Genomic DNA, 27,313 nt, shown 5'->3' with positions numbered 1-27,313 from the left:
AAATTAGTGGGAAAGTTATAGATCAGTAACCTCTGTATACATCAGCCTGATGTAAAGACGTGGTATACTTGAAAACAAAACACTTATACCTTCCAATAAAAAGTAAAGTTCCACAACAGATGAATGGATAAATAAATTATGGTATATTCACACAATGGAATACTACGCATCAATAAAGAACAATGATGAATCCGTGAAACACTGCATAACATGGATGAATCTGGAAGGTATTATGCTGAGTGAAATTAGTCAGTTGCAAAAGGACAAATATTGTATATGAACACTATTATAAGAACTGGAGAAATAGTTTAAGCAGAGAAGGAAATATCCTTTGATGGTTACGAGAAGAGGGACGGAGGGAAAAAGGGAGAGGGGCTTTCACTAATTAATCATAGCTAAGAACTATTTAAGGTGAAGGGAAAGACAATACACAATACAGGAGAGGTCAGCACAACTGGACTAAACTAAAAGCAAAGAAGTTTCCTGAACAAACTGAATGCTTCATAGACCAGCATAGCAGGGATGGGGGTTTGGAGACCATGGTTTCAGGGGATATCTAAGAAAATTGGGATGATAAAATCTATTAAGAAAACATTCTGCATCCCACTTTGGAGAGTGGCTTCTGGGGTCTTAAACACTAGGAAGCGGCCATCTAAGATGCATCAACTGGTCTCAACACACCAGGAACAAAGGAGAATGAAGAACATCAAAGACACAGCTAATTATGAGCCCAAGAGACAGAAAGGGCCACATAAATCAGAGACTACATCAGCCTGAGGTCAGAAGAACTAGATGGTGCCTGGCAACAACCAATGACTGGCCTGACAGAGAACACAACAGAGAACACCTGAGGGAGCAGGAAAGCAGTGGGATGCAGACCCCAAATTCTTGTAAAAACACCAGACTTAATGGTCTGACTGAGACTAGAAGGACACCGGAGGTCATGGTCCCCAGACCTTCCGTTAGCCCAAGACAGGAACCGTTCCCAAAACCAACTCTTCAGACAGGGATTGGACTGGACTATGGGATAGAAAATGACACTGGTGAAGAATGAGCTTCTTGGCTCAAGTAGACACATGAGACTATGCTGGCATCTCCTGTCTGGAGGGGAGATGAGAGGGTGGAGGGGGACAGAAGCTGGCCAAATGGACATGAAAAGAGAGAGTGGAGGGAAGGAGTGTGCTGTCCTATTGGGGGAGAGCAATTAGGATTATATAGCAAGGTGTATATAAATTTTTGTATGAGAGACTGACTTGATTTGTAAACTTTCACTTAAAGCACAATAAAAATAAAAGTAAAGTTCCAGTGACTCTACAACATCATGGATGCTTTACTGGGGCATTTAATACACTCACTGATTTAATGAGTATTAGAATTTTGGCTGAGCTGCCTAACCAAACAGGGTTTAAGAACATAAAACGGTATCGGAATAAATGAGAAATGAGAGAGAAAGAAAAGAGAGCCAGGATTTTAAGATGCCAGATGCAATTAAAAATACCAAGTTTATAGAACTTTCAAGGCATCCAAGGTGTATACAGCATTACACTCCATCCTGATATATATCATTTTCGATACAATTAGTTCTGCATAACCCCTGTATTTACAGAATAGAAAAGCAATCAACTAATGGGCAGCAAGGCTGACATTTAGCATAATTCAAAGCTGTTGTTCACCCACTGTGTTAAAGGGTGACAATGCAAGCATAAGAGTCAGCAAGTTGGTGATTTACACACCCTATAAGATTAGATTAAAGGCATTTTTATCAACCTTCAGAGGTAAGCCACCACCCACATTTCATTTTAGTAAGGATGGAAAAAATCACAATCTCAGTAGCCTCTGAGTTTGTTCCTTAAAATATTTTTTACAAAAGATAAAAATTAAAAAAAAAGAAGAAGCTTCTCAATCAATACTCATTAAGTTACTAAGCATTTTTTACATACCCAGTACACAATAGACACACTATGATACACAAAATAATTTTAAGATATGGTCTCTGCCCACAAGGAGCTAACTGTCTTCTTGGAAAAACAAGACTAATATACACTAAAATATGAATGATTATAAAGCAGTGCTATGCTCTTAAGTGCTTTAGAGAATCAGAAAGGGAAGGCTTGTAGACTGGAGGAGTTACTTTCCATGTACAAAGCATTGTGCTTAGAAATTTGCATTATTACTTCACTTCCTCCTCACATCAGCTCATGAGGTGGGTAAGTACTATAACTATCCACATATTCAGATGAGGAATGTGAAGAACAGAAAGCCAAGTTTATTTGCCCAAAGATTCGTAATTATTAAGTGGTGGTGTCAGGATTCCTGGCAATCTACTTAAAAAAAGTCACAGCCATTGAAAACCTTGGGGTACACAGTTCTACTCTGAAACACACGGGATTGCTAAGAGTCGGAATCAACTCAACGGCAACTGGCCTGGTGCCAAGGTTAGGGCCCATGTGTCCTGAAATCCAGACCTGAAGTAGATAAATGCAAAGGCTCTGTGTATCTAAACTGGTGTTAATAGAACTAGAAAAGAGTCTGGAAAGGGGGATAAGGGGCCTAAATGATGAGGTTACAAATGATAGAAGATGACAACACATGTGCTCAAAACTGTTTTCATAATTATGATGTAATAATGTGTAAAAAGGAGTATGAAAAGCACAGAAAGTATTACTTCATTCTCTGACCTCCTGAAGGCTTTCACAGCAATTCCTAGACTCACTTTAAAATCGGTCATAGATCTTTGTATTTTTAAGCCTCTGAAAAAGGGAAGTCCATTAGATATTCTATACTCACCAGCATCTTAAACTTATTAAGATTAACTGAGTTGAACTGGAAAAGTAATGAGTCCAGGCAATTACTAAAAAAGACTCTCAAATCAAAGTGCATGCGCATTAATGTCACCGACTTTTCAAGGTAAAGAAAAAAGAGTTTTATGACATTAAATGAAAAGTAACAACTTGAAGAGCTATGCATTGTTGCCTTGGAGAACAGAGCACTATAGCCAAATTAAAAAAAAACTGGAGTGGGGGATCTCCCCACCTCTCTTCATAGTGCAATAGTAAGCAATATAATAGCAAGCAAGTCCTTGGTGAATGGGAACTGCAGTATATTCATTTAGTACCTCCTGCTCGAGAAGAGAGTGTTCAGTGGCCCTTGGTTCATCTACAGAGGCCTCGTCATCAAACAACCGTCGACAGCAAACCAAGGTAAAAGGGGGTGGCACTTCTTTAAGAAAGGAGACAGCTTCTCGGCGAGATTTTCCATAGAGTTGTACACCATTGACCTAGGAAGAGAGACAAGGAATACGTCAGAATTAAGGAGGCCCCAAATGACCAAAAAAAAAAAAAAACACACAATATCTGTTGCCTACATCAATCCATCAAAATTTTAAAAAGATGGGTTAATTCTCCTTATAAACAAAAGGCCTAGATTTAATCATTTAGAAATAACTTAAAACATTAGAAACTTTTAAAATTCATGAAACTTGAAGCCCCTTTACTGAACGTGGGTGAATATATAGCAGTAAATGTGTGCAGCATACAATTATTACTGGGTAAGAGATCTTTCTAATTTTTTGCGCTTCCATGTTATAGTCTATGCTCCAACGTTATATTCTCCGGTCTATTTCTACCCATCTATCCTTAAAACAGGAGCCCTGGTAGTGCAGTGGTTAAGCACTTGGCTGCTAACCGAAATCACTCCACAGTGGAGAATGATGTGGCAGTCTGCTTGCATAAAGATTTACAGCCTTGGAAAACCTATGGAGTAGGTGTATTCTGTCTACCAGAATGTTCCCTAAAAGTGCAGATGCTATAGGGCTGCTGAGTCGGAATTCAGCTCAACAGCAATGGGTTTTTATCCTTGAAACATACTATCCAGAACAAAAGTCTAACTCACAAAAAAAAAAAAAAAAAAACAGGCTTACTGGCCTGACAGAGACTGGGGAAACCCCGAGAGTATGGCCCCCGGACACCCCTCTAGCTCAGTACTGAAGTCACTCCTGAGGTTTACCCTTCATTCAGAGATTAGACATAAAAGAAAATGAGACTACAGGGGCACACCAGCCCAGGGGCAAGGACTAGACAGCAGGAAAGGTCAGGAGAGGTGGTAATAGGGAACCCAAGTTCGAGAAGAAGAGTGTTGACAGGTGGTGGGGTTGAGAACCAATATCATAAAATAACATGTGTACTAACTGCTTAATAAGAACCTAGTTTGTTCTGTAAATCTTCACCTACAATTTAAAAAAAATACTATCCTTTAAAAAACCAGTTGCCGTAGAGTCAATCCCAACTCTAGTGTAGAAAGTGCGTCAATTTTCCAATTATTTTATGGAAACATCCCTGTATTTTTTTTTTAAATGATAACCAACTATTCCCTATTAATGATTAATCCCTATCTCCAAAAACATTATCTAGATTTTACATATGATCTAGAAAAGTAAGTCTATTATAACTTTTCATACAAATGACATTAGCTCAGGATGCTCTCTCAGTTCTGACTACAGGTCACTAAAAGCTGATCTGCCTGCAACCCCCAGAAAGCTGAAGCATGACCACAATTCCAATTACATCTGACTCTTATCTACCTATGAGGGTTTATCAGCACTCTTATTTTTAAAGGTATTTCTAATTGGCATTAGTCTCTGACAGGTTCAGCGCTAACGTCCAGATAACTGGCAGGACTGAAACTATACTGGGAGTAACCTTTCCACAAAATCTGTCATTGCGCCAGAGAATAAGAGGATACTGGGCTGTTGGAAGGGTCCCATCTGCAGCAAGCTGAGCCTCTAAGCAGTCATCCCTGGAAGCTACTCTCAGGCCTGTAACATACCAAGCGCTTAATCATCAGGCCAGACATAATCTCCCTACCTCTTAATTATTTACAAAGAAGCCACCACATGGTCAACAGACCTACAAATGCACCTCAGGGAACTAGCCCTAGCAGAAAAGTAAATATCTTCTCCCAGGGCCCTGAGACTGATGAAAGGATTCTAAGGAACGGCAACTTCAGCAGCAGATTAAAGGTTTTTCCTTGGAAGAATTGCAAATCCATCTTCACACAAGAGGCAAAGAGATACCCATCACTGGTCACATCATACCCCTCGGGCCAACTGGCACCACAAGCACAGAAAATTCTGAAATCAGCTGAATGAGTAGTTACCTAAACTAAAAGAAAACAAGCAGATACAATCAAAGCAGGAATTCTACCCATACACAAGTATTAGTCTGTGTTTCACATTACTTCAACAAATTAGAAAATCACTTTTCAGGTTTTTATCTTGGAGTACATTTAAATATTTATTTAGCTCATCATTTATTCATTTGAATTGTCTCCAGTTATTATAGCAGAGCCTGGTAGTCCTCCTCACTACTCTCAATAGCTGAAGGGACTGGTCACATTTCCCATTACCAACTCCTATCTGAGAGGATTTATGGCTGCTGTAAATAGCTGTTCTGGGCTGAGACTTGGCACAGTGTTCTAACCCCAAAGTATATTTGTGTTTCTGGTTTTAAGCTCTAAGGAGAACATTAAACACACACACACACACTCACACACCATTTTAAGTTCAGGAGTTTATTTGGCTATTTTACAGAGACTTTTTATTTCTATATTCTGGTAGTCAGAACAAGCCAATTTTTATTTTAGAATTCACAATATTTCTCTAGGTCCTTCAACTTGAGACCCTCTCAAGTGCTGTCAAGACCGAATTATTCAGATTTTCTGATTAGAAAACACACATAAACATTTCTAGTGTACATAATTTTGTATAAGTACTGTCCTACTAAATTACCTCATTCGATTCTCATTCTATCCCATAAAGGCCATTATGAAGCCTTTTTCATAGTGAAAATATCACCAATACCTCACTGTGAGATAAAGCTTTATAGTTTACATGGATAAATTCCATTAATTTCTCACAGTGAGGTTGCTGTTGTTATTAGATGCCACCAAGTGAGTTCCGACTCATAGCGACCCTAGGTACCACAGAACGAAACACTGCCCAGTCCTACACCATCCTTAAAATCGTTGTTATGCTTGAGACCATTGTTGCAGCCCCTACGTCAATCCATCTCATTGAGGGTCTTCCTCTTTTCCACTGACCCTGTACTTTACCAAGCATGATGTCCTTCTCCAGGGATCGATCCCTCCTGACAACATGTCCAAAGTATGTAAGACGAAGTCTCACCATCCTCGCTTCTAAGTAGCATTTTGGTTATACATCTTCCAAGACAGATCTGTTCATTCTTTTGGCAGTCCATGGTATATTCAATATTCTTCACCAACACCACAATTCAAAGGTGTCAGTTCTTCTTCAGTCTTCCTTATTCACTGTCCAGCTTTCACATGCATATGATGAATTGAAAATACTATGGCTACTGTTGTTAGTTGCTGTTAAGGCAGCTCCGACTCATGGTGATCTTATGTGTAACAGAATGAAATGCTGCCTGGTCCTGTATCATCTTCATGATAGTTGGTATGTTTGAGTCCATGACTGTGGCTATCGCGTCAGTCCATCTCCTTGAGGGTTTCCCTTATTTTCACTGACCCTCTACTTTACCAACCATGACAATCTTTTTTAGTGACTGGTTTTTGCTGACCAATGTCCAAAGGAAGCAAACCAAAATCTTACCATCCTCACTTCTGAGGAACATTCTGGTAGGCATCTATTAATAAACAGATCCTTAAAACTGTTAAGTGACATTGCAGTGAACACATGGCTAAGCTGTGGCAAACTCAGAACACCAAAAGCAGCTCTTCTCACATCCAATTCTGTGCTTCTTTCCTTATCCCAAGTTCTCTACTAGAAATCCATACTTTAGAATACCCATGAGCCTACTGCCTTGTAGTAGAGTTGGGTATAATAAGGTAGCATGAAAATTTTTTGAATTCTTACATATAGATTAGCTGAGGCATGGAGGATGCAGTTGATGGCTGGGATCATCTACACTTGCTCTACTCAGATCCAGCCAACATTTCTTTAGCACCCTACGATATACTAGCAGTGAATTCACAGTGAACTCAATTGATTTTTACGGATACCAGTACATCTCCCAAACACATATATCTTGTCTTAATACTTACTGGCTACATACTGTAGCAATAACCTCTAATCTATAAAATCTATAGGTTGCCACATATGATATCTACAAAGCTATCCCACGTACCCTGCCAATGATCTCAGCATCAAAAAGAAAACATAAGTCATCTACTAAAATCTAGGGCATTAGTCTCCAGTAAGCAGCCCAATACCATTCCCTTGAACACCTCTAAAGATAGACAACTTACTACATCTTAAAACTGGAATCCAATACCCTCCCCTGCTGATGATTGAGCTCAAAATCCAAACCAGAATTCTTCTCAACATACTCCTCTAGGTGGCCGGCCACTACAAATAAACTGCAATTGCACCCAACATGAAACCCATTTTCTACTCCTGCCATTTCACTTTGAACAAACAATTTTCAGGAAGAAATTCCTATAATCCTAAGGCCACTAGGTTGTTTCTATTAAACCCAACCTAGGGCTTCTTGTGGATCCTAACTCTTGGGAGAACTCTTTTGTATGCAGCCTTTTCCATATTTGACCATTCCCCCACATCTCTTTAGGGGCTTAGGAGGTAGTGTGATACATTTGAAAGAACAATGATGGGGGAGTTAGGAAACATGAACTAAAGTCAGCATTCTGCCATTAATTCAGTGTATAAAGTTAGGGAAGCCAGTGCCTTATTATCTTGAAAATTGGGAGTTTTAAATGTTATTTTGTTTGCTTGTTTGCTGTGTTTCCAATCTAACAAAATTTCTCAAAGTCATGTCAAAGCAGACGTGCTCTAGAAATGCTCTGATTGAAAGGAGGCTAGGAGCCTAAGGGAGCCTACTAGAAGCAGCTGTATAGAGAGGAGTTCCACAGAGACAGTTTGAAAACTATAGATAAGTCTTTGGGGTCATCCAGCTATAATTCTTAACAGAAGTAATCAACAAATCTGCAAATAAATGTGATACATGTTCCAAACAAGAATCAGTGATTAGACTCTGAGAAATAATTTTGCTGAAAAGAAATAACAATTATGCTACCACACTAAAAAAAGAACATTAACTTTATCTTAGCCAATCACTTAAGTAAGCACTCAGGGACATCTCAGCATTCAGGAACCCCAAGAGACAGGTAGAATGAATGGAAAGCATATTATCTACTCCTTTATCATCTTTATCATTTATAATGGATACGCTGATAATATTTTTCAACGTAGAGTTCACGTGACATTGCCATGCAGGAGATTTCTGGTGAGGATACATTTTTTTAGAAATTAAAAATTTCTGCCCTGAATGAGATCTTTTTTCTCTCATAAGTTTTACCTCAAGAAGCTCATCCTCTGGCTGTAGGAGATTAAGTGTAGCAACAGGGCCACCTGGAACAATTGAAGAGATGTAATGGTGTCCATCAAAGGAATCCACTTCCACACCGAGCCTCAGAGTATGAATAGGTAGCAGCTGTAGCAAAACATAGAGCAATAACATGAAATATGACAAGAATATCTCTGGTTTTTACTTCCCCATCAAGTATTATTTCGATAAATTCCACCTCTTGAAACAGATCCCCGAAGTCCCAAAAACCAAAACCTAACCCACTGTGAACTCATAAAACCCTGTAGGACACAGTAGAACTGTCCCATAGGGTTGCCAAGGGTGTAAATCTTTATGGAAACAGACTGCCACATATTTCTTCTGTGGAGTGGCTGGGGGCTTCAACTCATCAACCTCTTGGGTAGCACCTGAGCATGTTAACCACTGCACCACCAGGGCTCCTAAAATCCCCAAAGAAGACAATAATGGGAAAACTAGCCTCAAGTAAAATTATGAAGTCATTTGCCTTCTTCATCTCCCTCCTCTTTTCCTTTCAGATTCACTGGGAATGGATAGACAGAGGTACAAAGTCCTGCCTCCACATCTAAACTCCAGGCCCTACCAAAATGTATTCTGTGCTTCACTTTTCTACAGGGCTCTCCAACCCTCAGAAGGTCCTAACTCCCCTTTATTATCTAACTGCCACCCACATTTCAATACCAAGTTACTGTCACTTCCAGAAAACACTTTCTAGTATCTGAGTTAATGTGTCTTCACCTGGGCTCCAAGGACACTCTATGTACATCTCTATCACAACCCACAGCATGCTGTGTTTAAAATTCCTGTTTTCTTGATGCCCTCCCCACTCCCCTGCCTGAGTGCAACACCTATATCTTTTTATCTTTATAAACTGTGCCACTAGCACAGTACTAGGCACTAAATATAGACTCATTAAATATTTTTGAACCAAACCAATCCAAGAAAAATGGTACCTCATCTAATACACCACTTTCCATCTGGTCAACTTAAGTGAGAAAAATTGTTGGTGGAGGTGGGGGGGCACATAGGTAAATGTAATAAGGGCAGTAATAATTATTCCACTCTAGGATTAATTCTGTTGGCTTATACAAATTTCTACGGGCTAAGATATGAGTCAAGGGTTGAGAAACTCTAGCCAGTGTTAAAGACAGAGTGTCTCAGTGTTGTTGGATGTAAAAGTCAAGGGCATTCACCAAACTCCAATCCCCTGACTTTCACAGATGGAGCTAATAATTTCTTATTGGCTAACTAAACTCTAATATAGTAAATGGTAGTAATTATTATTTATATTTTATCAATAGTCTATCTGAAAACACAAGGTCCACCTGTAACTACACTTTGTAAGGGGAAAACCCTACATGGGTGGCAATGTATCCATAATGTGACTCTTTGCCTTATTTCTCCTATTCCTGATCCTTTATCTCTGACCTTATCACCTCCTCTCAATCATCTCTGAGTCCCCAGACTTTCACAGGCTTCCTACAGATACCATCTGGAGCTCATTCCCATCTGACTACAGACACATAAGTAAATGTAAAGTGGTAAGCAGCCCTGCTGACTAAGACCTCAAAGACTTAAAATAGGCAAGAGGGGCTTCTGGCCCTGGGCGAATTTCCTGAAAATTGAGTGGTGTTGATCATCAAGCACTTCAGGACCTAACACCATCTCTGGCTATAAGATGTTCTAGCACTCCAAGTGGAAAGTTAAGGCTGTTTTTACTCCAGTTCCCTCTCTCTGAGTTAATGTATTTTTTTTTGCAAATAATTCACGTGCTATGTCTTTCTGCCAACCATACAACCACCCACACGTTATTTTCGTAAGCAGGCTATACCAATTTTTTTCCATGTTGCTGACTTCAACTGACAGTAAGAAGACATAATTAAACTATGAAACAAGCAGACCTAACATAACCTAATGGTTTCACTTAAGACAATCTGATAAGGTTTTCGCATTTAACTGTTGAGCTGATGGGCTATAATTATCATTTTAAATTAACAGAAACAAGCGCACAGTTTTGGTTTATTACCAGACTACCAAACTCAACCCATGACTTCTTGACCATGGTTTATACCTTTATTATACAATTATGATCAAAAGTAACATTTCAGACTATTTTTATACACATAAGCAGCAGATTAAAGAGAATGAACAGAATAATATGATTTACCTATAGTATGGTAGGACAGGTAAATGAGGCTCAAATTCACCTCTGAAAACGTCACAAGATACATGGAATATATGCATGGGTATGCTATGCCAAAACTGTTTTACTTAATTTCATCATTTCCACATATATGTATGTGTGGGCCCATTATTTATATAGGCGTGTTATTTACAAAAAATACAGTGTTTATTTCCCACTGCTGCCACCCCATTCTCTTTAGTTATTGTACCAACTCATGTATATCACAATGAAAGGAGAAGTTAGCATCACTTTCTCTAATGGTATATTTAATGCAGGTGAGTAAAAACTCTCAGAGAAATGTTTCTGCAATAGCAGTTTACCCACCCATCTTTGCCAACTGTCTTCCTTTCTTTGTTTATGAGTCAAAGACTACAGGGCAGAGAGCTGTCAGTGGATAAATCCATAGATCATCTCCAGTGGTGTACGGAAACCAGCTTGCAAGAGCAGATTGTTCAATTTTCAGGAATTTTGCAAGCCAGTTGTTAAACATAACCATTATTAAAAATTAAATTATATAAAGTTACAACTAAATAAACCATTTTAAAAACAAAGCTAATAAGTACTCAAAATTTATCACTTCATAATTATTTTACTACCTTTCTAATATCTATAATCTGAGAAGCTGGACTATATGAAGAAGAATATGGCATCAGGATTGAAGGAAAACTCATTAAAAACCTGTGACATGCAGGTAATACAACCTTGCTTGCTGGTTACTGTTTACTTCACTTACTGTAAAGATCAAAGACCACAGCCTTCAGTATGGATTACACCTCGACATAAAGAAAACAAAAATCCTCACAACTGGACCAGTAAGCATCATCAGGATAAATGGGGAAAATATTAAAGTTGTCAAGGATTTCATTTTACTTGGAGCCCAAGGAAGCAGAAGTCAAGAAATCAAACAATGCATTGTTGTTGTTGTTAGGTGCAGTCCAGTCGGTTCTGACTGATAGCGACCCTATGCACAACAGAATGAAACACTGCCTGGTCCCGTGCGATCCTTACAATTGTTATGCTTGAACTAATTGTTGCAGCCACTGTGTCAATCCACCTCATTGAGGGTCTTCCTCTTTTCGCTGACCCTGTACTTTACCAAGCATGATGTCCTTCTCCAGGGACTGATCTCTCCTGACAACATATCCAAAGTATGTAGGATGCAGTCTCGCCATCCTTGTTTCTAAGGAACATTCTGGTTGTACTCCTTCAAAGACAGATTTGTTCGTTCTTTTGGCAGTCCATGGTATATTCAATATTCTTCGCCAACACCACAATTTAAAGGCATCTTCTTCAGTCGTCCTTATTCGTTGTCCAGCTTTCACATGCATATGATGCAATTGAAAATACCATGGTTTGGGTCAGGCGCATTACTTTGGGCAAATCTGCTGCAAAAGACCTCATTAAAGTGTTAAAAAGCAAAGATGTCATTGTAAGGACTGAGGTGTGCCTGACCCAACCATGGTGTTTTCGATCACCTCATATGCATGTGAAAGTTGGACAATGCATAAGACTGAAGAAGAATCCATGCCTTTGAATTATGGTGTTTATGAAGAATACTGAATATACCATGGACTGTCAGAAGAAGGAACAAATCTGCCTTAGAAGAAGCACAGCCAGAAGGCTCATTAGAAGCAAGGATGGTGAGACTTCGTCTCACATACTTTGGACATGTTATCAGAAGGGACCAGTCCCTGGAGAAGGACATCGTGCTTGGTAAAGTAGAGGGTCAGCTAAAAAGAGGAAGGCCTTCAACGAGATAGACTGACACAGTGGCTGCAACAATGGACAGATTGTGAGGATGGCATAGGACTGGGCAGTATTTTGTTCTGTTGTACACAGGGTTGCTATGAGTCAACGATACCTAACAACAACTATTATATCTTTACAGTAGAAGTATTCGCTACCTAAGAACTCAGAATAGCAAAGGGGTGGACAACTGCAAGAAAGAGATAGATGAAATGGTTGATCTCTTTAGTTGCTAAATGCAGCTAGAACAAGTAATTTAACAGGTCTGCTCCCAGAGAGAAGCCTGCAGCAATGCAAGATGAAGTGCTACTTGGTGCTACTGTGAGCATCCCAGTTCACAGTATGTTCAGTGGTGTCATATAGCTTGAAATCTGCCATGGTAGGAGTATTTACACCACCAAACCAAACTCACTGCCATTGAGCGGATTCTGATTCATAGGCCCAATAGGATAGAGTAGAACTGTCCCATAGGGTTTTCAAGGCTGTAGATTTTTATGGAAGCAGACTGCCACATCTTTCTCCCACTGGTGGGTTTGAACTGCTGACCTTGTGGTTAGTAGCTGAATGCTTTAACCACTACACCACTAGGGCTCCTATTTACACCACAGATATGGGAAAATGATACAAATTAGGACTGTTTTCTGAGAGAGAGCTAGATATTCATCAGCATACCACTGAGGCCCTATCAATGATCTAGCCTGGCCATGATATCCAGCATATATTGATGGGTTGTCAACTATGTCAAGGCATTGAGCTAAGAGCTGGAAATACAGGGTGAATGAAAGAAACAGTCTATACCCTCATGGAGCTAACATCCAGTGTGGAAGACAGACAATAAACCAACAGGAAAGCAAGCAAACACAAACAAACAAATACTATACAAGAGAATAACTAATTGTAATCAAGGCTATAAAGGAACTAATAGAGGTAGTAACATAAGAACATAACTGGTGGAGGTCATTTTGGACAGTGGGTCAGGGTAGGCTTCACAGAGAAGCGGGTATTTAACGTGAGACTTAAAGGATAAAAATGATCAGCCTTACAAAGAGCCTGCTGGGAGACTGCTTGTGGGAGGTCAGCAAAAAAGATAATTGCTAAATTTTTGGTTTAAGCAACTGAGCGCATGATGGTGGCAATTTCTGCATAGAAATAAGTGCTCAAGTTAAAATAAAGACACAGCTGTACATGCACCAGAAGTCCTTTGTACTTATGAAAATAATAATATACCCCCATAAAAGATAAAAGGGTTACAGAAAAAACTGGTTCCAATCACCCTGTTTACTGTCCCTGATCTATTCAGATGGCTGACCCCTACTCCCCACATCAATGGAACAGTTGAAGTCAGGAACAGGTTGGCGCACCTAGGAGCAGCACAGGCTCAACCATGGAATTCATGCCCTCCAGGCACAGGGTTCTGCCCTTCTGGGCTATTCCCCCAAATATCTGTAAATACCACACGTTCCCTAGAAACTTAAATGGTGAACAAAACACACATGCTTCATCTCCAATCATGCTGAACAAATAAACCAGAGATGATGTTTACGAAATCTGTCAATCTCAAAGAGCTCTACCTAATATTAGTTCTGAATCTAAATCTGTGTGCAGCTGGATTTCTGAGACTTCATGTTACATTGCTGCAGGCTTCTCCGCAGGAGCAGGACTGTTTAATTACCTGTCCCAGCTGCATTTAGCAACTAAACAAATCAACCATTTCATCTGTCTCTTTCAGTTGTCCACCCCTTTGGTATTCCAAGTTCTTAGATCGAGAGCAGAAAGTACTAAAATGACAGGAGTGGGTGCTACAGATGATTGATGCCTTCAAACACATTGCATGCTATGCTTTTTGATGTCTATTCAATGCACTTTGCAATGGGTCCTATTTCAATTGACAAAGTTAACAAGCAGCAGGATTTTATGATCTTGCTATGACAAGCAAAGGATAAAAGCAAATGTAACCGAGGAAAGTGTGACCATTGTGTGATCTACTGTCAGTACTAAAATGAAGATCAAATAAGATCAAGAAAGCTAGAGGTCTTCAACCTGCAAGTGGAAAGACCTGTCATGTAACAAACCACAGCCCACTCATTTTCCTAAAAGCTCTACTTTTAGGACCCTAGAACAAGATAGCGAAATACTCAAGGGGGAATATAAATGATGTTGCCTCAGGGGGAGAAAAAAACTTCTAGAAAGGAATGCTCCCAAGATGTGTCAGTGGAGCAGGGGAAGATGCTTCCAAACAGTTGAACTCAAAATAGAACAGAAAGAAACCCAGGATTAGTTCCTGTCACATACACACACACAAGCAAAGGTAACAAAGAACCATTTTTATTTAACGATTAGGGAAAAGAGTCACAAAATTTACCACAAATAGAAAACAAACTTTCCAAGAATGAGACTACAACTTTGAAACTAATGTTGAAACACAAGCATAATGGCCTCCAAAGTTGGGTGTGGCCATCCAGTTATGTAAGAACCATTCATCAGAGCTGGATTTATACTCATTTTCCTCACCCTTCTAAAATTTTAATTCCGAATGTTCAAAAAACATAATGTGTACTCTTACGTATAATATGATGTATACTGAAGGTTCTCCTCAATTACCTAACACTCAAATCAAGTGTCAGTTGCCATTTATCACTTTAGATATTTACATTACCTGCCTGGTCCACGTGATATTTGAGTTTCTGGCACCTGACCTAACACTCTGCACCTCTGTCTGCCTTTACTCATGGTATTTTGCTCACCTAGACCAGCCCCTATGCTCATTTCTCAAACCCATTCTTCAGAATATAATACAAATGCCACCCTCCCAATACACCTCCTGCATCTGTTTTGAGGAAGTAACATCTCGAACCTTGAACATATACCAGGCGCTTTAGCAATACCCTGAACAATAGTCCTCAATGGAGTAGCCAATGGAGGGATCAAAATTTGCTTTAGGGTCCTCGCCTCAAACCTACAGCATCAGAATATAGGTGAGGTGCAAAATACACATGTGTATTTTTGAAAAACTCTTTCAATGTTTCTGATATGCCACCTTCCCAAACAAGCCTCCCTACAGAGATTTGATTCTGGGTCTCACGTCCACTTGAGACAGCAGCAAAGTATAAAATCAAAAGCTTGAGAATGCGTACAGCAATTGCCTCTGGAGAGAAGAATAAAGAGGAAGCTGGGATGGGAAAAGGTACAACATTCAAAAGGTATCTACTTCTGTATCTTTTGATGTTGTGCCTTTCCCACATATTATCTACTCAAAACAAAAAAGGAAAGAAAAAAGGATAGCACAGGCTTAGGAATCAGATAGCCCTTGATTTATTTCCTAACTCTGCCACTTCCTATTTGCATATGACCTTGGGCAAGTTATGTTACCTGCTGGACACTCAGTTTTCACATTTTAAAAATAGGAAGGAGGAAAAACCTGTTGATCAATAGGGTTATTGGGAGAAATAAGGAAGAACACGTATTTAAAGCAGAGGACCATCTCTGGTAACTGAGTGGTAATATCCACTGCAACTTGTAGAGGGCCCAGTACATCCCACTGGCTTAAAAATTACATTTGTTCACTAGTGAAAAAGGGGGAAAACCACATTTTAATGTCTGCTTGCTCAGGAAATAGAATTCAGGAGGGAAATAAGATGAAATTTGTCAATCTGTCCTGTCAAAACCAGAGAATAGGACCTGGTATTTTTGTTTCCAACGCCAAGGATATTACTGATGCTCACTCCATATTACAATTGATGGCCAGCAGAAAGGTCACTAGAATGAGCTTAATGCTTTGCCCCATAATGCTGTGATTATCTTAATTGTAAACACTTGCCAAGACAGCCATCCCTAAAAGAGCAAGTCTCCACAGATGTGGGAAAACTGTTCTTGTGCCATGATTAACAGCTTCCTAGAAGCAGTGCAGCTAATGCTCAAGCCACTGTAAATAGCTTTTGCCTCCCTCTGTCCCCACAACTCCATCCACCTCAGAAGGAAGCCTAATCTATTAACACTGGCCCATAACATAGGAAGATGCTTCATCCCATCAAGAGTGATGGCTATGGGGTGTGTCATGGATTGAATTGTGTCCCCTAAAAATGTCTGTCAACTTGGCTAGGCCATGATTCCCAGTATTGTATGATTGTCCACCATTCTGTCATCTGATGTGATTTTCTTAAACGTTGTAAATCCTACCTCTACGGTGTTGATGGGGTGGAATAAGCAGTAGTTATGTTAGTGAAGGAAGCCCTGGTAGCATAATGGTTAAGAGCTACGGCTGCTAACCAAAAGGTCAGCGGTTCAAATCCACCAGGTGCTCCTTGGAAACGATATAGGGCAGTTCTACTCTGTCCCATAGGGTCTCTGTGAGTCAGAATCGACTCGACGGCAACGGGTTTGGTTTTTTTGGTATGTTAGTGAAGCCAGACTCAATGGACAAGATTAGGTTGTGTCTTAAGTCAGTCTCTTTTGAGATATAAAAGAAAGAAGTGAGCAGAGACAGGGGGACCTCACACCACCAAGAAAGTAGTGCCAGGAGAAGAGCGCATCCTTTGGATCTAGGGTCCCTGCGCTGAGAAGCTCCTCGACCAGGGAAGATTGATGACAAGGACCTTCCCCCAGAGCTAACAGAAAGAAAAAGCTTTTCCCTTGAGTGGGCACCGTGAATTCGGACCTCTAGCCTCCTAGACTGTGAAAGAATAAATTTCTCTTCATTAAAGCCATCCACTTGTGATATTTCTGTTATAGCAGCACTAGATAACTAAGACAGGGTGGTAAACCAGAGCCACCATCTAAAGACACTAAACTCTTAAGAACACCAGCCGTAGCCACGAAAAAATGATTTTACTCATCACAAATGTGATGGGGAAGAAGGGAAAACCTATAGTCTTGACCTCGTCATGGCTATACCCTGCTTAAAATCTTCCACTGGCGTCACCTGGCATTGTGAATAAAGTCTACACACATCACCACAGATCTCAAGGCCCATCAGCACCCAGTCTTCTTCACCAGCTTCATTTAATGACATTCTACCTTTCACTGAGTTTGACCCAGACACTCTGAAACAAACACCTTCTATTCCATTCCTCCCACATGCCAGCCCTTTTCCCACCTCAGGGTTGCTGTACCTGCCGCTCACCTGCTCCCTAGTTCTCCGCATTCCTATCCTTCAAGCTGCACTCAAATGTATCTTCAGAGAGGCCTTCTCTGACTTCTTATCTAAAGTGGCCTCCCCCAGTTACTCTCTCATCACCCTATTTATTCTTTTGCAGCACTTCTTATAATCTACAACTAACTTATCAACTTATTTTTGACTTGTTTATTATCACGCTCCCACAGCGCCCCAGAATCTAAGATCTATGAGAGCAAAAACCTTATGCATTTTGCTTACCATAGATGTTAGCTCAGTGTCTGGCATATAACAGAAGCTCAATAAATATTTCATGAATAAATAAATGAGCTCTCTAAGCTGCAATATGCCTTTGCTATTATCTAGCTTTTAATTTTCGACAAGTCATTCAATTCATGCAGCCTTTAGTAGTCTTATCTGTGAAATGGGTTCTGACTGGCTAATTAAAGTACCCTTTGCACTGGTTGAGAGTTTGGCTGTTAACCAAAAGCTTGGCAGTTCAAATCCACCAGCTGCTCCTTGGAAACTCTATGGGGCAGTTCTACTCTGTCCTATAGGGTTGCTATGAGTCATAGTCAACTCGACAGCATGAGGTTTGGGTTTTTTTGTGTTTTTGTTTTTTGTTAGGAAGCACAAATGGTTTGTGCTTGGCTATTAACCCACCCAGTGGTTAGAAAGGCCTTGAGATCTGGTTCCATAAAGATTACAGCCAAAAAAACTCCTATGGGGCTCAGTTCTACTCTGTAACAAATAGAGTCACTGTGAGTCAGAATCAACTCCATGTCAATGGTTTTGGTTTTTTTTTTTTTTTTTAATAGAAGCTTGGGAGGCATAGCAGTTTGCGGTCAGCTGCTAATCTTAAGGTTGATGTTCAAACACAGCAGCTTCATGGAAGAAAGGCCTAGTGGATAGCTTCCATAAAGATTATAGCCAAGAAAACACTATGGAACAGTTCTACTCTGTAGCATGTGGGGTCGCCATGAGTCAGAACCAACTTGGCAGCAACATGTTTGGGCTTTTTTGGTCTGCATTATAGAAAAAAGCAAAAGATTCCTGGCTTAAGACCTAAATTTCCAACAATAAGGCAATTTTAAAAAAAGGAAATCATTCTAAGATGATCTTTAAACTTTAAACCAAAAATATTCCCGAAAGTCATCTTAAAACCAAACAACAGTTTAGCTTAATTAGTTAAAAAAAAAAAAATTCTACCTTGAGCATTATGCTCTTTTAAAAACTATATGAATCAAATTGATATCAGCAACTCAAAAGATTAAACAGGAAGCAGTGAGTTTATGTTAATGAGGGAAGAGCAACTCAGAAAAGGAAGGTGAGAATGGCTGCACAACTTGAAGAATGTAATCAGTGTCACTATTTTGTACATGCAGAAACTGTTGAATTGGTATATGTATTGCTGTGTATATTCTCAACAACAACAAAACAAAATTTAGAAGGGATAAAATCATAGCTTACCGAAATGAAAGAATACTCTGCGGGCATTTATAATTGAGGAACCAATGTAAAAAAAATGTTAAAATGTGTGATAATGTTATACAGAAAGAGCACACATCCTGTCTCTGACACATAGCAAAAGGTTGGGTATACCAACTACAAATATGTAAATACACATAGCCAAATATGAAAAGAGAACACTGAAATTATGGGTGATCTTTTCTTCTAGCGTTTAACAACAACAAAAAGTTTTCCCACAACACATTTTCAATTAAATAAGATATTTTAAGAAAGCTTATTTTAAAAAGAGACCCTTTAAAAGGTCAGGGTCTAAAAGCACTGGAGGCATATAACTAGGAAACAAAACCAGCATTTATTGAACATTTCTTATGTGTTGGCGCTGAGGTATATTAATGAAGACATATACTAAATATTCTCATATCAATCCCTTACAACACAGGTATCATTGCCCATATAACAAGAAAAATTAGGCTGGTTACTTCACCTCTTTCAAATGTTTCCTCAAATGTGGCTTTCCTAATGAGGCCTTCCTTGATCAACATAACCAGGGGTGCAAACCTTCTCCATCCCCTGAATTCTCTATGTATCTTCCCTGTCTTAATTTTCTCCACTGTAACTGCACTTATTACCTTATAACTTACTATATGACTCATTTTCAGCCACCCATAATTAAAATAAAAGTTGTACAGGAGAAGTTTTTTGTTTTTTTTTTTTGTTTGTTTGTTTTTGCATTGTTTCTGCTGAAACCCTGGTACCCAGTAGAATACCTGGCACAGAGTAAATACTTAAATATTTGATGAATAGATGAACAGCCGAATATACTGACGAGATTCTATGAAGTGGTTCTGAAAGTCTGTTCAACTCATAGCCTTTCCACACCTTTAAATCAGAGTTAGTGAGTACAATATGCATTGCACAGAGGTTGATGAGGAAAGGGTAAAGTTAGTAACACTGCTGGCAGGAAACTAAGGTGAGAGAAAACATCTTCTATTTGGGAAAAGACAATCCTGCACATTTATACAAAATGTGGTGCATTATCCTCTTTTTTTTTTCTAATTTTTATTGTGCTTTAAGTGAAAGTTTACAAATCAAGGCAGCCTCTCATACAAAAATTTACATACACCTTGCTTTATACTCCTAATTGCTCTCCCCCACTGAGACTATTATCCTCTTTTTCTTGCTCTCTTATACTACTTATAAATATGATCACACAGGGCTTTACAGTCTTGAGCTGGGGAGGGCAGACAACTAAAGCTGAACCATGTGATGAACCAAGCCTGATATGGGGCAAGTTTGCCCCAAAGCATGTCTCCTGAGTTCCAAAATTATACGGGGTAGGAGAACAAAGAGCTAATTAGAAAGCCTCTGGAAAGCAAAGCAAAGATTTCAACAGTCCCACTCAACTGTGGAAACCAGTATTAGAGTTTAGAATCCACCTGGCAGAGGGGGCTGGTAAACACCCAGGCTCTTTGGTGGGATACCTGGAAAGCTAAGTGTTAGGAGCAAAGGTCCCTGTCAGAGGTAGACTGAGGCTTACCAGAACTTCAGCTCTGCCACATCTCTGAGACAGTCACCCTCCCTATTTCCCACCCACCAACACACACACACACACACACACACACACACACACACTGCCCCTCTCTCCCTGCTTATGAGAAGGGTGAAAACTCTCTAAAGGGAGATAACATCATGGGCAGCCTTTTGTAGTTGTCTTACACAATGCTAGGCATTCAATCAAATTATCAGACAACCAAATAACCAATAACAACAGAAAGCATCAGACAATGGAAGCAGATACAAAGTTGGCTCACATACTGGAGTCAACATTAAATGTCATTATATGCTATACCAACATGGTCAAGAAATAGAGAAAAAGATGGCAAGCATACATCTTTTAAAGATTGAGAATTTCGTCAGAGAATTATATTCTAAAAAGAAATAAAATGGAAATCCTCTCATAGAAAAATACAGTATCTAAAATTAAGGACTCAATAGATAGGGTTTAACACAAGAAATTTAACAAACTAGAAGACAGGTAAATAGAAAAAATCCAATATCCAAGAATTTAGAGTAAATTAAAAAACACTTTTAAGAAAAAGTATCATTGACTTATATGACAATAGGAAAAATAATAACACCTGTTACGTACCTGTCACTATTTTAGGCACATTACATTTAATTCCTACACAATCATGAGATAGATACTAATCTATTAATATCACCCCTTCTACAGAAAACAAAACGGAGACATGGAGAGGTTAGATAATATCCCCAAAATCAGCCAGCTAGTGAGTGGATAAGCCAGAATTTGAATTTTGGTAATCTGACTCAGCTCCAGGGTCCATGTAATCAGTAACTAATTAATAACAATTGCAGTTTGGGTGAGATAATTTTATTTCTTACTTTCATTTCTAATTAAATCCTCAACATATTAAGGTGGGATTAGTAATCAGTGATTACTCCAATCTATTACAAAGCTGACTTTGTACATAATTTTAAATTAGCTTCAAGGTGTGCCATGTTGTTTTTACATTGCACATCTGAGGAAAGCTTGGTCAGTTGGCCCACACAGTCACAGCAAGGAAGTTACTCAAAATGTAGGTAAATTTAGAAGGAATGAAACACTGTACATGGCATCAGTCTTGAAAACTCAAACTTATAAAATAATGTAACATACAACACAATTATTATGGAGGAGAAATATTTATAATAAATACTCAAAGGAGGAAACAGTACAACTATCTAAAAAGACGCTCCTAACTTCCTACAAAACCCTCATGGGATACAAAAAAATCATTTTGTATATGCCATGTGACAGCAGAGTTTGAGCTGGGCTCAGTTCTTTCACCCCATGTGGGATTACAGTATGATTTTTGAAGCTATTCTGGCAAGAAAACTTTTTCTTGCTCATTATTTATTAAGAAAGCCAGCCATTTGCTACCTAGAAAACTTTCCTAAGTTTCCACAACCCTGACCTTTGGTTATCCAGAATATGAAATACAGAATGAATTTGTAGTGAGAGGACATAAAAATGATGGGGGAAAAATGTTTTATAAAGGTACCTTTCTGGCATTTTGTCATTAGAAGTAAAACAAAACACCCATTGCCATCAAGTCAATTTGGACTCATAGTGACCCTATAGGAAAAAGTAGAACTGCCCCACAGGGTTTCTAAGACTGTCATCTTTACAGAAGTAGACTGCCACACCTTTCTCCTGCACAGCAGCTGGTGGGTCCCAAACGTTGACCTTTTGGTTAGCTGCTGACCGCTTAACCACTGAGCCACTAGGACTCCCTAGAAGTAACCTCCTCCCCACCCCCAAAAAAACCCAAACATGTTGCTATCGAGTTGATTCCAACTCATGGTGATTCCTTGTGTTACACAGTAGAACTACTCCATAGGGTTTTCTTGCCTTAACCTTTACGGAAAGGAGCCCTGGTGGCACAACAGTTGAGCATTCAGCTGCTAACCAAAAGGTTGGTGGTTTGAACCCACCCAGCAGCTCTGAAGGAGAAAGACCTGGCGATCTGCTCCCGTAAAGAGTATAGCCTAGTCAAGATCAAAGCCTAGAAAACCCTATGAAGCAGCTCTACTCTATCATGTGGGGTCTCTATAAGTAGAAATCAACTCAACAGCACCTAACAGCAACAATCTTTATGGAAGAGGATCCCAGGCCAGGAGCCTCTGGATGGGTTTGAACTGCCAGTCATTCATTAGTAGTTGAGCACAAACTATTTGCACCACCCAGGAACCTAGTAGAAGTAAAGCTTACCAAAAAAATTTAAGTTTAAGGACATCCAGTGTCTACACTTATGGCTAGATATTGTCCTTGAACATCTGGGCCTGGAGGATTTTTAGTCTGCATTTACAGTCCAGATTTTTAGGAAAACACTTTCTAAAGGACTCGTTAAAAAGAGTTAACACACTCTGCACAATGTTACTACTCTATGCACCACAGTAGGCAGAGCAGTCCAATCTGGGTTTTTGGTTTCTGGAATTGGCGCACAGGATCCCACATTCTTCCCAGGAATACATAATAGTGGGAACTCATCACATTTCCAGAAAACATGGAAGACTAAATTCTGGACCCGTTAGGTCACAGAACTCATTTAATTCGTTCAACGAGAATTCAGAACCCAGGGTGGAAGGTGGGGCGGGTGGGGGGTGTACTGTCACACATTGTGGGGATTGCAACCGGTGTCACAGAAAAACTTGTGTATAAATTTTTGAATGAGAAATTAATTGGAGCTGTAAACTTTCACCTAAAGCACAATTTAAAAAAAAAAAAAATTAGAAAAAGTTCTTCAAATGACAAAAAGCTGGTAACATTTTTAAAAAAACAATGCTTACCTTTGAGTATTTCTGTAACTCGGCATCATCCGCAATCTGTGTGTCCAAAGTGGCAACCTAGATTTACAAGAAAATAAGATTTCCAGTATTTGTAAAAGCATAACTTTATTTCCTACTAAGTTTTATGAAAAATCTGCAAAACCTGCATATTAATAACTCCATCTGACCTACATTCTAATTTCTTTCCTATATTTCTATAATGCCTGAGTATAACACATAACATAAAATTTCAGAGTGTTTATGATTTTTGTGTTGTTGTTTCCCACAGCAAATTTTTTTTTTAATAAATTATTCAAAAGTTGAAAGAAAGTAACCGGCAAATACATATATTATTATTTTTTTAATCCATGATCCCTAAAATTTCAGTATAATCCTCCACTACAGTGAATCCATAAAAATTTCCCTCTTTCAAAACCAGGAGTATGGCCACTTTACTTTCAAATTTAGAACTAAAAACAAAGTTGAGAAGGTCAATAAAGATCTATGAGTTTGGAAAAACTGAAGCATCTGACTTTGCACAGACAGCTCAAACCATTTTCCCAGGAGAAACAGCTGGCAAGGACACAAACAAAAAGACCTGGTCTCTGGTGGGAGGCTCATGGAATATTTAAAACCTTTAATCCCGGCCTAAAACTATTGTTCTGTGCTTCAGTGGTGGACATCCACAGAAGTGAATTCCTTGCAAGCAAAGTACTGATGATTTGCATCTGCAAGTTGTTAATAAAATACGGTGCATCTGGAGGGGATAAATTAAACAATGATCCAATTAAAGCTTCCAGAAGTACTGTACTTTAGATAAGTAGATCCTGGGAGAAACTGGAATAAGAAACATCAGCGTGCAATACGCATGTGTGTGTGTGCGTGTGTATGTGGGCACTGACAGATGATGGTGTATGTGTTTATTATTTGTGTGTTCATTTATTTAGGCTGACTTCTCCTTTCTGTCCCTCCTAGCTCAGAACAAGAGGCTAAAACTCTTAATGAAAAACCTGTCCCTTTAAGCTTTTAACTTCAAATTTTGCTTCCTCCTTCTAGCCTCTCTGTCATGACAGCACGACATGATAAGTGAAATTTGGAAGTGTGGTTACAATGAGGATAAAATTTGAACTAAAAAAAAAAAAAAGAGAGAGCCCATCACAAAAGTGGCAATTTGTAAATAGTGGTATATAAAATTACTTTGAAGATCAAACTACCAAGGATAGTAGGGAAGGTCATTTGCTAGATGAGAGGCTAGTGACAGTGTTTGAAATCCATGAGGTTCATGAGACCTGACAGGCAAGTATAGAATTCACACAACAAGAGAAAGTACAGACTGTTTTAACCCATCTTAATGTCATTGGGAGGGAGCCCTGGTCGCACAGTAGTTAAAGTGCTCAGCCGCTAACGGAAAGGTTGGTGACTTCGACCTACTGGCCACTCTGCAGGAAAAAGACCTGGCGACCAGCTTCCGTAAAGATTTCCCAAAAAAAAAAAAAGCAAACCCGTTGCCATCGAGTCTGACTCATAGAGCAACCCTCTAGCCTTGAAAATCCTATGGGGCAGTTCTACTTTGTCCTGTAGGGTCATTGAGTAGGAATAGACTTGAAAATAATGGGTTCATTTATTTATTTATTTTCTAAATGTCATTGGAAATTTTCTGACAATAGGTAGCAGCTGGATATTATGAACCATGAAAACAGATAAAAATCTCCAAACAGCCAACAAGGACTAATGATAAACATATGTAAGACAATGTGAATGACAAAAGAAATTTAATAGAATATTTTATTACTAACACATTTGGTGAACACTGTAGAGGCTTTCCTAAGCACAGTTTTCTGCTTTCATGTGGATTCATATGGGGAAATGTAATCAATCCCCCACTCAATGAATCTAATAATAGGTGAAGGAAGTCTAATGGACCACTGGCATATAAACATATACCTAACCTAAATTACTTCTTGTTCTCCCAAATACATTTGATAATCATTCTTTCATTTTTCTCATAAAACTGTAAGATTCTTTGTGAAACATAGGACTAATATCCACAGCCTTTTCAGTGTACAATAAAACAAACAGATCATAAAAGCAATCATAAAAATGCCAGCAATTTTAAGCAGCTGATACAGGTTATAAATTTAAAAGCAAGCCTTTCCTCTCCTACCATTTTTCTGCCTATCGTTGACTTAAATTGTTCCAACATGAACTGAGTGTCTGCTAATTGTCACTGAAGCTTGTGCACCATCCTTAATTGTTCCTACAGCTTAAAATGCTAACCAAAAAGAAAAAAAAAATCAATTGATTGATTCAATAGGGAAAAAAGGCAGAAGGATAAAAACAAAGGCAGGCAGGCTATTCTTTGACTCGCCAGTTTCTTTAAATTGTAGAATTAGGAGCTTAACATGAAATGAGAATTGAGTGTTTTTTATTAGAGGATTTCAACATACCATTACTTCATAATCAGGGCCCAATAGGTTTTCCCATCTGAATTTCAGCTCATTTTCTGGTGAGTCTGGGACTCTTTCTGGATATAAAAAAAAGAACATTGACGCTACTGTGAGCCAAACACACTTAACTACAAAATTCTTCAATAATAGCACAGTTTCAGTAAGGAAAGGAAAATGAATAAAAAAGGAAAATACATTAACTTTGGTCTACTAAGTAAAGTAAATCAGTAGAGACTTATAATACTAATATAAAATGTAAATACCAGCTGTGACCAAATTATGAAGGGGCTTTGTGGTTAAGGAATATTTTAAAGGGAAGGGGAAATAATGAGTTATAAATGAAATTTGAATTATATACAGTTTATATGTAAACATCCTGTAGTTTACAAGTAAACTGCATCTGGCTTTGCTTTGTAATATGTTAGGGCATACAAGGATTTAATTTAAATGTTAATCACTCCAAAGCAGTACAGGTCTACCCATCCATTGGAAAAGTAAAAACTTATCAAGGTATCTTTACTATCAACAAAATATATCAATACGATCCTATCAGATTTTTCTGCCTGTGGCAGATATAAAGGTTTGGCTGGTTTAATTCAACCAGTGAGTTGCTTGAGCTTTAATACAGTAAAAGGTTACACTAATCTTTTGTGATCACTTGGTTATCTGGATGTTTACATCTTTATGACTTCCTTACCCAAGTGTAATATTGCCTTTGTTGCATAGGTAGAATCATTTTTAAAAGCTAAGACAGATTTTAAGTGTCTGGCCTGTCCTCTATATGGCCTTAGCCAGAAGCTTACCGCACATATAAAAGTTCGTAGCCTGAACAATGTTTAACAGGTAAAAGTCAAAGTCCTAAAACTGTAATTTCAACTTATATGCATAGTAGTAGTTGAAAATGAACAAATCTTCACTGTTTTTCAAGTTAAAGAAAAACTCAATTTTGTCACAAGATTGGACAAGTCACAGAATGCTTATCATAAATGACATACCATCTGTCTAAAATAACTGTAAATTACAGTATCAGCTCTTTTAGTCTTCAGCACTGACAGCTCATCTTCGACGGATATAATGCTTAATTAGATAATACAAATCACTAAGTAAAACAGGCTAACCTCAGAAATCAGAGTTTAAAACTAATGAACACTGAAGAACTTAAATTACTAGATTTAAACAAAAGAATATTCATGAAATAACTATAATAACTGATGTGTTAGACTACATTAGGGAATAAAAAAAAAAAATTTTTTTTTTTTACATTAGGGAATAACCTCCCAAAAATCCAACTAAAAAAAAAAAAATAGCAAACTCTGCACCTTTGTGCCTATTCTTGTTAATGTTTCCACATGAAATTCCATTAAGAGTTCTAACATCGAGCCTGCTAAATTTCATCCAAACTGCAGCTTATTTGATAAGCTATTTTGAACAAGATTTACAACTCATTGGTTGAATTTAAAGCTAAAAACATAGTGCTCAAATAATAGTTCATACACATGTATAAAATAATGCTTACATCTCACCTACCATTCTCTTGACTACATTTTTTACCTTTCAGTTGTACAAGCATAGACAGCCATGTGTTTAAAACACAGTACAAAGGCCCAAGTGTCAGAGACAAGAGATTAATTTATTTTCAGTAGCTCAGTAA

General features: G+C 38.6%; 1 protein-coding gene across 2 annotated transcripts in view; it reads right to left on the bottom strand.

Moving 5' to 3' along the window:
* PATJ (PATJ crumbs cell polarity complex component) overlaps nt 1-27,313 on the bottom strand; it is a 415,355-nt gene that overhangs the window by 329,923 nt on the left and 58,119 nt on the right. For both annotated transcript variants that reach the window (XM_010591221.3, XM_010591223.3), the window contains exons 13-16: nt 25,663-25,739; nt 23,237-23,293; nt 8,349-8,483; nt 3,116-3,277 (exon numbers count right to left, since the gene is read on the bottom strand). In XM_010591221.3, coding sequence (XP_010589523.1) covers nt 3,116-3,277; nt 8,349-8,483; nt 23,237-23,293; nt 25,663-25,739 — 431 coding nt within the window. The remainder of the gene's footprint in view (nt 1-3,115; nt 3,278-8,348; nt 8,484-23,236; nt 23,294-25,662; nt 25,740-27,313) is intronic.

This window comes from Loxodonta africana, chromosome 3 (genome assembly GCF_030014295.1).
Source record: "Loxodonta africana isolate mLoxAfr1 chromosome 3, mLoxAfr1.hap2, whole genome shotgun sequence".
NCBI classification, from domain to species: Eukaryota; Metazoa; Chordata; class Mammalia; order Proboscidea; family Elephantidae; genus Loxodonta; species Loxodonta africana.
This window is presented reverse-complemented; position numbering and strand designations above follow the sequence as displayed.